Genomic DNA, 14,577 nt, shown 5'->3' on the forward strand with positions numbered 1-14,577 from the left:
GTCGTCTTCAGATTTTGTAATGACAGGTTCAGGATGTTGGCTATGATCTTGATTATGCTGAGATATGTTTCTTCTGTTCTCATGTTTTTCAACACTTCACAGTGAGCCTATATGATAATTTGCCCAAGGCCTTTCATGGATATGTTGACATGGATATGTGTCTCTCTCACTAATTGTACATATTTTGTACTTGAGTTCTCTGGTTTGCAGGTGTTAAAACAGTCTTACATCCTTGACATGAAATCAACTTGAGTTCCCTTTCTGTATCCATTAGAGAGAATATTTTTGTTAATGTACATCTTTGCATTTGGTCTATGATTGTTTTCTTTGTAAATAATTTTTTGCTTATCTGCTTTCTGTATCAAGGTAAAGCCAGATTTCTGTTATGACTGCCTAACATGCCTTTTCATTCTGCATTCTGCAGTATTCACTTTGCAAGATTATTGTAAGTTTTTCTAAAAGAATTGAAGAACTCATTGCTGAGTCTGTCCAGTCCTTAGACATTGTCAGCGGGAACACTGTGTCAGTACTTGCTCATTGCCTGGCCTAGTTTTATAGCATAAAAGATTTATTTTCACTTGTTTCTTGGAAATCATCTTTTCATTTTCAATTCTCAATAATTATGTATAACATTACACAGCATGTCATCTATCTTCTGTTTCCCATTATCACCCTAAACTACTGAGGTAGTGGCATAGGAAGAGACAATCCAAGCATCTGTTAAATGTCTGAAGAAGTATTTGACATGAGAGAAAGATACATCAATGTAATACATAAAAAGAATTGCATATATACAAATATCATGGTTATGACATTGTATAGTAATGGTATTTCAACATTCAAAAATGAGTCCTTGTTTTTGAGACACTCATAAACATATGTATATATGTATTTATCTATTCATATGTTTGTATGCCAGTGTGTGAATGTATATTTATAGGTATATATGACAGGAGTCCCATGTTACACATCCTTCCTTTCATTGGAACTACAAGGGTTATCATCATAGAGGAAGTCCATAACAACCAGGAACTGAAGGGTCTCACTGGAGTCATATTTATTACTGATTTGGAACCTGAGAACTGCCTGAAGCAATACCAAGACACAGACATATGCATGTTCAGGAAGATGTTTCCAATGATGATAGGATTTTGACAGATTTGGCATAATGGCTGAATCATTCCAAGGGCGTACCCTGAATTGATTCACTTTATATCTGTGCACAATCTCTTATGTTTATCAGCCATCAGAGAAGTTCGGCCATGCCCAACTCTTGATGATTCTGCCTTGGCATTGCCTAGAACAGTTGCTCTCAACTTGTGGGTCATGACCTCTTGGGAGTCAATTGGCCCTTTCACAGAGTTCACCAAACAATACTATAAAATACATATTTCTGATGGTTTTAGGAACTGATACACCAGTCTCATATCAGTCTACAAGTGAGTCTGCCATATCAACTTATGAAATCCTGGTACTGTTTTGAAAGGTCAAAGAATTAAAATGTGGAGAACCACTTAGACCATTTAGCATATGGGCATTCCATTTAAAAACAGATACTAGATTCTAGTGTGATGGCTAATGAAACTCTTTACTTTTAGGCATCCACCTTAGTATTCACTAGCTATTTGTCTCTGACTCTGGTCCTTGAATGATATGTTCCCAGTACTAGTGTTTTGCGACAGGTTTACATATGCTCTGTGCCTATTACCTGCAGAGGTTTGAAAAAGGCCTGCGATTGTAGTCATTTTCCTTGCTATATTAAAAATATCATTCTATGCTCTTTTGTCTGTAAGAATGTTAACAAGTTTTCTGGTATCTTTTTCATTTTTTGTGTCTTTTCATATGAACTAGCATTGTCTGTAATAGAGTTGTATTAATTTTGGCTTTTAATTTTTGAAACCTTGATGTGAAATTTCAATTAAGAAGAACAAGAATAAGGATGAATGCTTCTCTGGTAAATGCTCCCCAGGTCAGAGTCCTGTCCACATTTCTTTGAAAATTACTTTTATTATTTAAACCATTCAGGACTTTAGTTCTCTTGCTCTGGTAATCCTATCTAAAGTGTTTTCTGTGGTTTATCTTTGTTCTTCTTCAATAATCAAAATTAAGTCTTTTGATCTTTCACTTATAATGAGATAAACACAGCCTTGTCCCATTATATTTTTACTGGATTTAATACTGTGAGGACATAAATTTCCATGGACTGAAGACCTGCAGTTCTGAAAAAGAATAAATGTATTGTAAGTGATGCTCAAAAAAATATTTTGATGGCTAATTTCTACATTGGATAGACTTGTGTCCTTTCAGATTAGTGGGAAAGTACAGTCTCATGTGTATATTTCAGGATTAGTCAAGTTTCCAGAAATAACCTTGTGGCTATGGATTTGCACATATCTAGATACTGACATCACTGAGCGATAGATACATGGAAGAACAGAATTTATGTAAGAGTGGAATTAGAAGACATTCACTATCTTGAATCCTAATAGTAAATATTTCAGTTCCCTAGTGGCAGAGATGATGTAAGGAATATATGGCTTTCTTTTGCTATAAAACTGATGTCTTTGAGAGGAGATTCAGATTATAGTATTCTGGTATATCTTTTTGTCATTTCATGTCTCATAGTGATCATGGGTGTTCACACATGAAAAAATCTGTTTGTCTTAAAAGAGATTCTGCCCACTGCTCAGTATGGTAAGTTTGTCAATGTACAGATGAGTGTTTTCTTTTTCTCTTTTATTTCATTTCTTTTTTTTTTTTTTTTAGAAATAGTGTAAACACAACTGTCTCTACGTTTGTGTATAGCAACACATGGTATGTATTAATAAGAACTTTCTGGAGAGTACTGTGTTGGTACTGTGTATACGCCACCAAGTTTCCCTCTTAATTTGTTCTCTTCTATTGTTTAACATGAAGAATGTTTCATGCACGTTATGTTTTTTCTCTACCTCAAGCTATGTATTATGTAGGTAAAAACTCTGAAGTGTTGTGGAGTTGTTTTTTAAAATTAATTAATTAATTAATTAATTTAATGCATGTGAGTACACTGTAGCTGTCTTCAGACACACCAGAAGAGGGCATCAGATCCCATTACAGATGGTTGTAAGCCACCATGTGATTGCTGGGAATTGAACTCAGGACCTCTGGGAGAGCAGTCAGTGCTCTTAACTACTGAGCCATCTCTCCAGCCCAAGTTGTTTCTTTACAATAATATTTTTAAAAAATATATACATGTTCATCTGTATATTTTTGTGTACTCTAAATGATACATTATGCCCCTGAATAAAGTGCAGCATTAAGTCTGTGGAACTGAAGTCAGGTATGATAATCAGCTAAAATGGGTACAGAAAGAAAAGAAAGTTAAAATTACAAGATTCATATTTTCACTTAAGTCAATCTCATGAGCAATAATGTCTTAAAATTTCCTGAACAATTAGTATAATTCTCTCTCAATTTAAAAAGTCGACTTGGTCTAAGAAAATGGTTCTACTTGATCTGAATGCACCATCTCATGCACCGTTTATTTACAGATACATATCTAATTATTCTGTAGTGAAAGACCATATGGAATTTATATATATATATATATATATACATATATATATATATATATCACATATGTCTAATAGTGGTTTTTCTATTTACTTTGTGGTTGTAAATATAGTCTCATAAAATACCCTTTACAAACTAAAATTCTGTGTGATTCTGTGTGTCATTTGCAATGAGGAATGTGTTCTGTGCTATTATGCCTCTTTTATGCTTAAAGAAATAAAAAAAAATGTAACTCTTAATTCATCCAACAGTTCTGCATTTCATATTCAACCTTTTTGTTACAGAAAATGTACTTCATTGTACCTAGGCCTTAGGAAGTCAGCCTAGGATTTTAAGATGTGTCAGGTGAATCGCAGCTGCAGACAGGATTTATATAGTTTCCATAGTTCTGCAAGGCTGAAAGTTGTAGTATTTAGAAGCCCAGTATTACATTGTAACTTCACCATATGTGATATGACACTGGGATTCTATTTGACAGCAGCCCATACTTCATAAGGGTACATTCTTGCAACTGGGCTACAAATGTGTATGTTGTATCCTGTACAGGTTTGCTGATTGTGATCCTATTGTGTCATCAGAGAAACAGAGAAACAGAAAATACAATGAAGAATATGACTATATATAGCATCTTTTCTTAAAATCAAACTTCAGTTTTCTTTTATTTATGTTGGTATGTTTCCCTGAATGTATTCATATGTGCTGTGTATTCCTTCAACCTTTAGAGTTCGGGAGAGAGCATTGGATTTCAAAAATTGGGATTAAAAATCTGCCGTGAAGTTTCAGGCGGATGCTGGCACACAACTATGGAATATAGAATCTAAACTGCAGACAAATTTTCAAATAATGTTATGATGGCAAGTCCTTCATCTGCTGATAAGGTCTTAGGAAACATCAGAAAATTCATGAAGAGGAGAGACCTTATGAATGTAAGCAATGTAGTATGTAATTCTATACATTGTATATATAAGAGCAGCAGTGCTTAGCTTCTGATACATTTCTACAGCACTTCTAAAAAATGTTTGTCCTTGAGTATTTGCCATGGCCAACCTTTGTCACAAAATACCTCATATTCTTAGGGCTTTTATTTTTTACCTAGGAAAACACTTTAGTCTGGCAGCACATGGTAAAAGGGTAATTTTCCATTATAGGGCCTGTTAACATTCAACGATGTGACTGTGGACTTCTCAGAGGAGGAATGGGAATGTCTTGACCGTGCTCAGAGGGGACTGTACTTGACTGTGATGTTGGAGAATTACAGCAATCTATTTTTTGTGGGTAAGAATACTCTTCATGTAGAATGCCTGCTTCATTCTCTAAATTTAGCAATTGTGTGTTTACATAAACTCTCTGAAATGTCTAGAGACTTCCCAAATAAGGAAAATTCTGGTTACCAACATAACTTTCTCATTGTTTTTGTTGTTGTTGTTTTATTTTGGTTTTTTTTTTTTTTTAACATTTCTTTCCATTCTTTGGAAGAGGAATAAGTGTTATCTTTTGTGTGATCTCTCTAAACCACTTATCTATTTTAATCAGCAGTTCCAATTGGTTAATTTTAATTTTACTATTGCATTCGGGTCTTCACTTTGTTATGAATTTGAAAACTATGGAGGCTTTTAAATAGAAGAAATGCTGTTGGTTGTGAGAATTTTGCTGTTGCTTATTTACTTTTCAACATGTGGTATCTATATTTAGTACAGACACAGCATGGTCTTTATATTGTGAATTCCATGCCAATGTGGTTTACATAATGAATTTCTAGCTGACCAAAACTATAGAGTGTCACTCTGTCACAAAACATAAATAAGATAATAGAGAAACTTTGTTTATATGATCCTACAGAGAGCTCTTTTCTGTAATTCTCAATCACCTTTTCATCTTACCCTTTACAAAGTACAGTGTTTAAATAAGAATTATTAGGCTATTGCTGTTTGCTGCCATTTCATATAGATGAGATTTCTGATACTTCAGATCATCCTTGTAATGACTGTGACACAAGAAAGGCCTCTCTTGAGAGCTCTATCCTTGCAAAGCAGTAATTGGCCTTAGAAAACATTAGCAAACACGGGACATTGTCTTACTTATCCATTAATCGCTGTCATCTCTACACTTTTTCAGAGAATCATCACACATGTCATAAATATGAGAATGTTCAAGACACACAGCATATTGTTGATGAGCATGTGAATATCCATGAGAAGTCTTATAAATGTCCTGAGCTAGGCAAAATCATTCATAAATCCACTGAATGTACACCTTATAAAACTAACCTTGGGGATACATCTATTGAATCATCAAAACGAAACAGACATGAAACTGGAAACACCAGAGAACCTTGCCAATCTAAAAACTGTATAAACTGTTTAAATTTGTGTTCTAGCATTAGTGTAAATCAAGGAATCCACATAGGAAAGAAAAAACACAATGGCACAGCAATTGATAAGGTTTTCCACTCTAAACAAAAACTCATGCTGAAACAAACCAATAATGGAAAGCAAACTTACAAATGTAGTGAATGTGAGAAATGCTTCACCAAGAAATGTGATCTTAGAATTCATCAGAGAATTCATACAGGGGAGAAACCTTACAAATGTCATGAGTGTATTAAATCTTTTACCCAGAAATGCAATCTTAGAAGACATCAGAGAATTCATACAGGAGAGAAACCTTACAAATGTCATGAGTGTGACCAATGCTTTACCCACCAATGCAGTCTTATTATTCATCAGAGAATTCATACAGGAGAGAAAGCTTACAAATGTACTGAATGTGACAAATTCTTTGCACGCAAAAGTGAGCTTAGAAGTCATCAGAGAATTCATACAGGAGAGAAACCTTACAGGTGTAGTAAATGTGAAAAACATTTTACCACCAAAGGTGAGCTTAGAAGTCATCAGAGAATTCATATAGGAGAGAAGCCTTACAAATGTAGCGAATGTGGCAAATACTTTACCCAAAAAGGCAGTCTTATTATTCATCAGAGAATTCATACAGGAGAGAAGCCTTACAAATGTAGTGAATGTGACAAATGTTTTACCCAAAAATGCAGTCTTATTTTTCATCAGAGGATTCATACAGGAGAGAATCCTCACAAATGTAGTGAATGTGACAAATGCTTCACCCTCAAAAGTGATCTTAGAGTTCATCAGAGAATTCACACAGGAGAGAAACCTTACAAATGTAGTGAATGTGATGTGTCTTTTATCAAGAAATCCAATCTTAGAAGACATCAGAGAATTCATACAGGAGAGAAACCTTACAAATGTACTGAATGTGAAAAATCCTTTACCCACAAATGCAGTCTTAGTATTCATCAGAGAAGTCATACAGGAGAGAGACCTTACAAGTGTAGTGAATGTGACAAACGCTTTACCAACAAAGGATACCTTGTAAGTCATCAGAGGAATCATACAGGAGAGAAACCTTACAAATGTGATGAATGTGACAAATGTTTTACCCACAAATGCAGTCTTAGTATTCATCAGAGATCTCATACAGAAGAGAAACCTTATATATGTAGTGAATGTGGTAAATTCTTTAGCCACAAATGTAGTCTTCGCACTCATCAAAGAATGCATACAGTAGACAAACTTTACAAATGAAGTGAGTTAGACAAATTCTCTACCAAGAGTATATCAGAAAATATGTACTGGAAAAAGCCTCACAAATGTAATGAATGAGGAAAGGTCTTTACCTCTATTGCAGTTCTAAGAAAATATCTGCACATTTATAAAGGAGAAAAGTTTCCAGCAGAAAAAAATGGCATGTGATTTATCCAAGCAGTATTCTTTGCAACACTTGAGGCTCCATCTGCAGAATTATCATGAATACAAGAAACTTGTGAATGTCTTTAAGTTATGTTCAAATCTTATGAGCTATGCTGGGAGAAACACTGAAAATGTCACATTGAATGAAATTTTTTATTACAACTTTTTAATTGATTACCCTCAAATATTTTATAATGATGACAAAATTAAGAAGCCAGAAGTATGTGGAATTGTGTAACAGTTTCCTAGACACTGAACTAATCCATTGCAAAAGGAAACTGATTAAGTTGGGTAATGCACCTCTCAAAATAGATAGTTAATGTATGTTTATGTCAAATAAAAACTCAGATATATTATTGTAGATTGATGTCTGTCTTCAGGTGAGAGCAGACAAAAGATAAGGCTAGAGCCTGTGATTTGGCAGTGTAAAATGAAGGCAGGCTGAGAGTTTTAGAGTGGGGACAGAGATGGACAAGGAGGGAGAGAGGAGGACAGAGATGAAAACACAAGATGGAACTTATCAGAGAGGAGGATAAACCTGATCCACATGTCTTGAAAGAGTCACAGGTAGCTAATGATATCATAGAAGAGCTATAGAATAATATAGGCAATTTGCCCCATCTAGGAGTGTAGCTTGTGTTTATATCCATTAAGTTTTGAGTTCTTTGTGTGTGGGCATTTTGGGAGTTGAGAATTTATTGATATAAGTCTGACTGATAAATTGCAAGCCTCTGGAGTTTTGACTTTGTTGGGTTATGGGGATTTGTGACAGCTAGCCACAGGGGTTGGATGGCTGGGAAGATACAAGTGGTTTGGAGGCAGGTGAACTGAAACAGGGAAGACTGTGACTTACAGCTCCCAGTGGGGAGTGGGATACCATGTTACTGGAGCATAGCCAGCAGTAGCGTGGATTGTTTTATAATTACATACTACAGATGGTGGTCCACGTGGGAGGTGAGAATCCACTATTAATTTAGGAATTCTCAGATTGATCACACAGGGAAGCAGGTCTCAAAGGAGGGAAGAAGTGGTTTCTCAGCAAGAGGAAGAGTCAAGTGGTAGCTCAAGCATAGGAACCTTAAACAAAAATACACAGGGGCAGGCTCAGCTCACAGGCTCTGAGGTCCCCTGCTGTGAAAAGAGACAAAATGACTACTCTTGAGGCAGAAATCCAGAAAGTAAAAGCTACCTGCTTCCTACAAGCTTGTAATCATAGGACAAAATTTTAAAGTTTGGTTAATTTGTTTGGAAAAATACAGATTTTACCCATGTCACATGTGGAATTCTGCCCACGGTTCAGAACTAGTACAAGGAAAAATACATTGGCTTCAGGCAGAGAGCAACTAGGTTGAAACTGACTGCTTCCTATAGGCAGATATTATAGAAGTGTGATTTATTTACTTTAAAGTTGGTATAATAAAGTCTGCAGGATAACTCATATTCTTCAAACATGAGCTCCATGGGAATTTTTGGGTTATATATCGTGACAGACAAATTAAGAGAAAGGTCTGAGAATAGGTTTATACAGTAAGCAAAAGATTTTTTTTAGGATAGTAGGAAGGTTGTATGAAAACAATAGTTTTAAGTAAGGTTTAAAGGCCTGTAAAGTAACTCATATTCTTTGATTGTGGACGCCACAGGTATTTTGGGGTTAATATCCTGCATGACAGATTAGAGAAAGCCTAAGAATAGGCTCATACAGTACTTGTGTAGTTTACTTCATTTGTTTTGGATTGTTTTAGTTATCAAAATGTGTGTGATTTTGAGTCTTATGGTTGTTTTATTAATCCTCTGGGAGAGAGGTCAAGCTAAAAGTTTTCCTAGTTACTGGCTAAAGGACATGCTGATTGGGGAGAAAGGCTTTGTCTTTGGGGTTTTAGAAAAGATGAATAGACTCTGCTTACCTTCCAGCGTTATATGGATCAGATTTGGTAGAGGAAGACCCCCTGAGGAACTAAATTCAAGGGAATTAAACAAAAACGGTAAACATTCTTTGTACCATCCTTCACATGGCACAAATGAAGACTTATGATTGGTTATTATTAAAATTGGCTCATAAAAATGACTGTCTTTCACATGCTCAAAGAGCAGAAGTTCATCCTACCTAGTCTGTACACCCTACACTGACTATAACACCCATACAGATAGATAACCTTGATAATACTTAAATTTTGTTTTGAGATTTGTATATTAGAGAATGTACAACTTTGGTGAGATTCATCATCAGACATGCTGAACTGACCTGCTTGAACTCCTGATGTCATAGATTTTCAGACAGATCCAGTCAGAATGCAGACATCACAGACTAATAATAATTGTTGATGTGGCCTTTTTAAGCCCCCTTTTTCCATACCCTTCCCCCTGCCCTTCAACAATATCTTAATGTCCATATTCAGCAGGAGGAAGCTATGAACAGTTGCCATCCTGGGCTTGGGTGTCTGCAGGTAGTTATTCTAAGGTTGTCTTTCTGGGGAATTTAGAAATAGTCATAATTTAACAGGGAGGAAATAGCTAAAATTGATTGTGTAGCCATAATCTCATTTGGTAAAAATCTTTATAGTTATTATTTAGTTGAGGTTATAATTTCTTACACTGGCACAGAATTTATTTTGATACAGAATTAAGGTTTTTATTGATATAAAATTCTATTGATACAAAAATTTTAAGAATACAAAGCTTAGACTCAGTCCTTTTATAACTGCCTTTACAAACTGATTTTAGATAATTAAGCATACGAGCTAAGAGCCAGATAGCAAATTTATAGCTCTGAGATAATTGTTATGGTGTTTTCAAGATATTTTAATTAGAAATAGCTGAGAGTAGTTAAAGGACAACATTCCAGATCAGTTTGCATAGTTTTCAATAATGTCAGAAATCCACAGAATGTGACGTTTAATGTTATTTAGTCATTTGTTGTTGAGACATATCTGCTCCTGACAGCACCCCATTCTTGGGTTCAAAGAAGAAACTGAGCATCTATACCTCTGTACATTGTGGCAAAGTAGCTACTGGGCAGAAATTGCCTCTTCATCTACAGTCAAATTACTGTCCAGAAAAAGGAGACTCTATATGGAATAGTTGACTGACTATCTTTGCCAAGATAGGGTAATTCAGTCCTTCATAATTCTGCTTTCCAAAGGTCTGTCAGATGACCCTGGACCAAACAGCCACAATTTGATGCTCCAACATGTTGGCTAACAGGGTACTGTATAGGTAGGCAGCTGTCTCTGCAATGTTTCAGTTCTGTCTGTTTCAGTTCTGGAAGCTATGTTAGGCTTCCTATAATTTCAGGTAAATTTTATGTTGGTCTTGGAATTCTGGGGGGGATTGAAGACTGATTGTAGTCTCATAGCCAATCCCAGCTGTTTAGCATTGAGAAAGATATAGACTTGGGAGGATGGTTTTCTGATAGTATGCAATGTAAATCAGGATATAAAAGGTGTAGAATTATAAGCTTTTTTAAGTTAGGATAAGTAGATGGCAGAGTGCTTTATTTAGTCGACAAAAATGGTGGGCTGGATGTTAAGTGTATTTATACGTTATAAATTATAGAATAATAATAGTTGTACTCAATTTATGTCTGAACCTTTCAATTGAAGAAAAGGGAGGAAATGTAGATTGTTGTCCATCTGCAGGTGAGGGCAGGCAAAAGATAAAGCTAGAGCCTGTGATTTGGCAGTGTAAAATGAAGGCAGGCTGAGAGTTTTAGAGTGGGGACAGAAATGGACAAGGAGAGAGAGAGGAGGACAGAGATGAAAAGACATATCAGAGAGGAAGATGAACCTGATCCACATGGCTTGAAAGAGTCACAGGTAGCTAATGATATCATAGAAGAGCTATAGAATAATATAGGCAATTTGCCCCATCTAGGAGTGTAGCTTGTGTTTATATCAATTGAGTTTTGAGTTCTTTGTGTGTGGGCATTTTGGGGGTTGAGAATTTGTTAATATAAGTTTGACTGATAAATTGCAAGCCTCTGGAGTTTTGACTTTGTTGGGTTATGGGGATTTGTGACAGCTAGCCACAGGGGTTGGGCTGTGGATGGCTGGGAAGATAGAAGTGGTTTGGAGGCAGGTGAACTGAAACAGGGAAGACAATGACTTACAGCTCCCAATGGGGAATGGGATACCGTGTTACTGGAGCATAGCTGACATTAGCATGGATTGGTTTTTAATAATTACATGAAACATATTATATGTCATGAAAATGGATTTGAAAAATTGAGCCACCAAGATAGGATGTTCTTTGTCCTGTTAATATGCCTACAGTTATGCAGTTTCCTAACGGTGTCCAAGATCCGCAGCCTGTACCATTTGATGTTTTCAAATTTCAGAATTTCTACTTTCTATGAGTCTCTTTGGCTCTGGTCAACAACTCCTTGTCCATAGTCCTGTATGCAACTCCAATAAAGCTCCTTGTTTCAACAAATTTGACTTGATTGTTTTCAGTTTCCACTTGGTGTGTGTGTGTGTGTGTGTGTGTGTGTGTGTGTGTGTGTATCAGAAAATGTACCTCTCATATGGGTTGCTTAGGAAAAAAATCTATTTCCAATGGTCTTAGGACTGAGACACTATTCCTTAGTATCCAGGTGAGTCTGCCTACATTAGAATACTTTGAATTATATGACACTGCTGTTGCATTAGGAACATTTGAATCATTGTATTAGAGAGACTGCATTTGTATTAAATGAAGAGGGAAGATTGTGTTTAATGTTCCAGGCTTACTTTCATAATAGTACTAGGTTAAGTTAAAATGGCTCCACACAGACAGAATGTAGAGTCTTTGCAAGCCTGAGAGATCAGGCTGTTCTCTTTTTTGAATTCAAGAATGAATGAGAGAAATGTCCACCAAAGAATAAATGAAAATAGGATTTCAAAATTGTCAGTGACAGACATCATCCACTGGGCTGTGTCACTTCATGGATCTCAACTCATACTAATACCCTTTGATTCAACCAAACTACAATAACCCTCAAAGCAGTGGTACCTATGAGCAAATCACACATATCATTGTGGTGTCCTCCTGTTCTTTTGTACCTTAACACTCCACTGTGTATGTCCCAAGGAATGAATTACATTTGAGTTATATTTGTTAAATAATTTACAGAATAGTAATATTATACCCATCCCAGAACATTCATCCTGAAAAAAAATTACCTCAGTAATTGGCTTTACTAAGGTATTATCTTTATTTTTACAAATAATGATGCTGAAGCTTTTTTTTTACACTCCAGATTATATCCCTCCCCCCTTCACCCTTCGACGAGGCTGAAGCTTTAATGAGCTAGCCTGTGAACAATAGATGAGGTACATGTTTATGTACAGTTTAGAAATCCCAAAAGTGTTCTGGAAAATCATTTTGAAGTACTAAAAAGAGGATAAGGTCTTTACTGCAAGCCAAAGCATTATATTTGATATTGATACTCAGTTCAGAAAGATTTAGAAAATTTGCACCTTAGGCAAAGTGGTATGTTACAGTGAACAAATCCATATCATTACATAATTTGACACTAATTTAAAAAAAAAAACACAGAAGTCATTTAACTCATGAGAAATCACTAAGTTAGAACATTATGTTGTCCTCAGTATTGAGAGTGTGTTAAAACGTGATCTCATAATTAGCATCTTGAGTAAACAGAGACCAATTCTTTCTAATGATCACAATAAATAAATAAATAAATAAATAAATAAATAAATAAATAAATTCTATTGTTGGGGGCCGACTTTTAGCAGAAAGCGGCTATCAGCTTTGCAGCCATCTTGAGCCATATACCCTGACATGAGACTTGGATTACAATAGCCTACAACAACTGAGCACACTCCGATAATCTTGGTTTAGATACCTTGAGATTAAAGGTTCGTGAGATTAAAGGTGTGTAATTTAAGTATACAGTATAGAGATAGAAGTATACAGTATAGAGATAGAGACAAGACCTAAGGGCATGATTAAAGGTGTGACCAAGAGGCGTGGCTTAGAAGTGAGACATATAAAAGGCAGAGACAGAACAGATCAGAATCAGACTGAGATCAGAGAATCAGACACATCAGACATTAGGTAGAGTCTGCCCTCACCCTCGCTCTTGCTGAACCCCGACCCGCAGAACTGAGCTGCAGCTTGGGCCGGGATACAGTGGCCGCCCAAACATGGGTTGGCCCGGGCCTCAACATTTTGCCTGGGCTGCGACGTTTTTGGCTGCCCCAACTAGTGTGGACCCCAACATTCTATCAACTTCTGCATCCGGGACATTGAAGCTCACACCAGGCTGTTGAACCTTTGGTGTCTGGAATGACCCTTAACAACCTGGAAATTGCACTGAGCTGAACAGTCTCTGGTCACTCCAACTTTACATGTTCAATGGATCTATGCCCCACTACTTGATGACCTTGAGATCATTATCACAAATCATCACAGATTTCCAGCATCATGGTAAGTTTCAAACATGCACAATGACAGACATCTGACTTGGTGTTTTCCACTCAGTATTCATTTTGTAACCATTGATACACATACTTGTTTATGGTGCAACAAGCATATGGTGAGGATGCACAAAATAAATCCAGGTAGACTCACAGAGAGTTATCTGGAAGAGGTCATGTGGGAAAGATGAAATTCATTGTGGCAGGAACAATCAACATATCAGAGGGTTGATGGCCAATTAAAGGGAGTCTCTGAAATTGGGACATTCAGGCATATTTGTGGAAGAGCATAATAAAAGCCAGATTACAGTAGCCTTGGATGAGCATTCCTAGAGGAACTTTCAATTGGTGCATTTATAGAAACTCACCAGGATTTAGACAGTACCTTGCAAGTGATAGGAAACTACTCTTTAGCTGCAGATCACCCTGTGGGACATCGTGGAGAATGGAGGCATTCGGAGTAAGTAGAAGGTAGCATTACTTGGTTGGAACTGGTTTGTGATAGGTGGAATCAGAAGAGTGACTAAGGGCCTGAAAGCTCCTTTATCTGAGGAATCTGGGAGCCAGAGTATGGAACCAGGAATAGATGACACTAGCTTGGGTCTCACAGTAATGTGAAAACTCTCATGTGCAGTTGTGTGTGTTGACCTTGGAGCAATCATCAGTCACCAGAGCAGTGAAGGGAACCACAATGCAGAGGCCATGTTAACTCCCAGGTCAAAGGAGCTGCTGGGCATGCAGGAACTAAGCCAAAATGAGATCGTTTTTTTCACCCAGGAGAGCAACCCAGTGAGAGCAGATTGTTGAAACCAACCATGATAATCACAGTGAACCAGCAGTGTTTG

The 14,577-nt window shown here is 36.5% G+C and overlaps 1 protein-coding gene across 1 annotated transcript in view; it reads left to right on the top strand.

The window, feature by feature from the left end:
- LOC143440914 (uncharacterized) overlaps positions 1-11,744 on the top strand; it is a 33,662-nt gene extending 21,918 nt beyond the window's left edge. The window contains exons 6-9 of the mRNA XM_076927838.1: positions 2,767-2,814; positions 4,275-4,478; positions 4,701-4,827; positions 5,668-11,744. Of these exons, the coding sequence (XP_076783953.1) occupies positions 4,401-4,478; positions 4,701-4,827; positions 5,668-7,151 (1,689 nt within the window). The 5' untranslated portion in view covers positions 2,767-2,814; positions 4,275-4,400 and the 3' untranslated portion in view covers positions 7,152-11,744. The remainder of the gene's footprint in view (positions 1-2,766; positions 2,815-4,274; positions 4,479-4,700; positions 4,828-5,667) is intronic.
- The last annotated feature ends 2,833 nt before the right edge of the window (positions 11,745-14,577 follow it).

This window comes from Arvicanthis niloticus, chromosome 30, assembly GCF_011762505.2.
Source record: "Arvicanthis niloticus isolate mArvNil1 chromosome 30, mArvNil1.pat.X, whole genome shotgun sequence".
Taxonomy (NCBI): Eukaryota; Metazoa; Chordata; class Mammalia; order Rodentia; family Muridae; genus Arvicanthis; species Arvicanthis niloticus.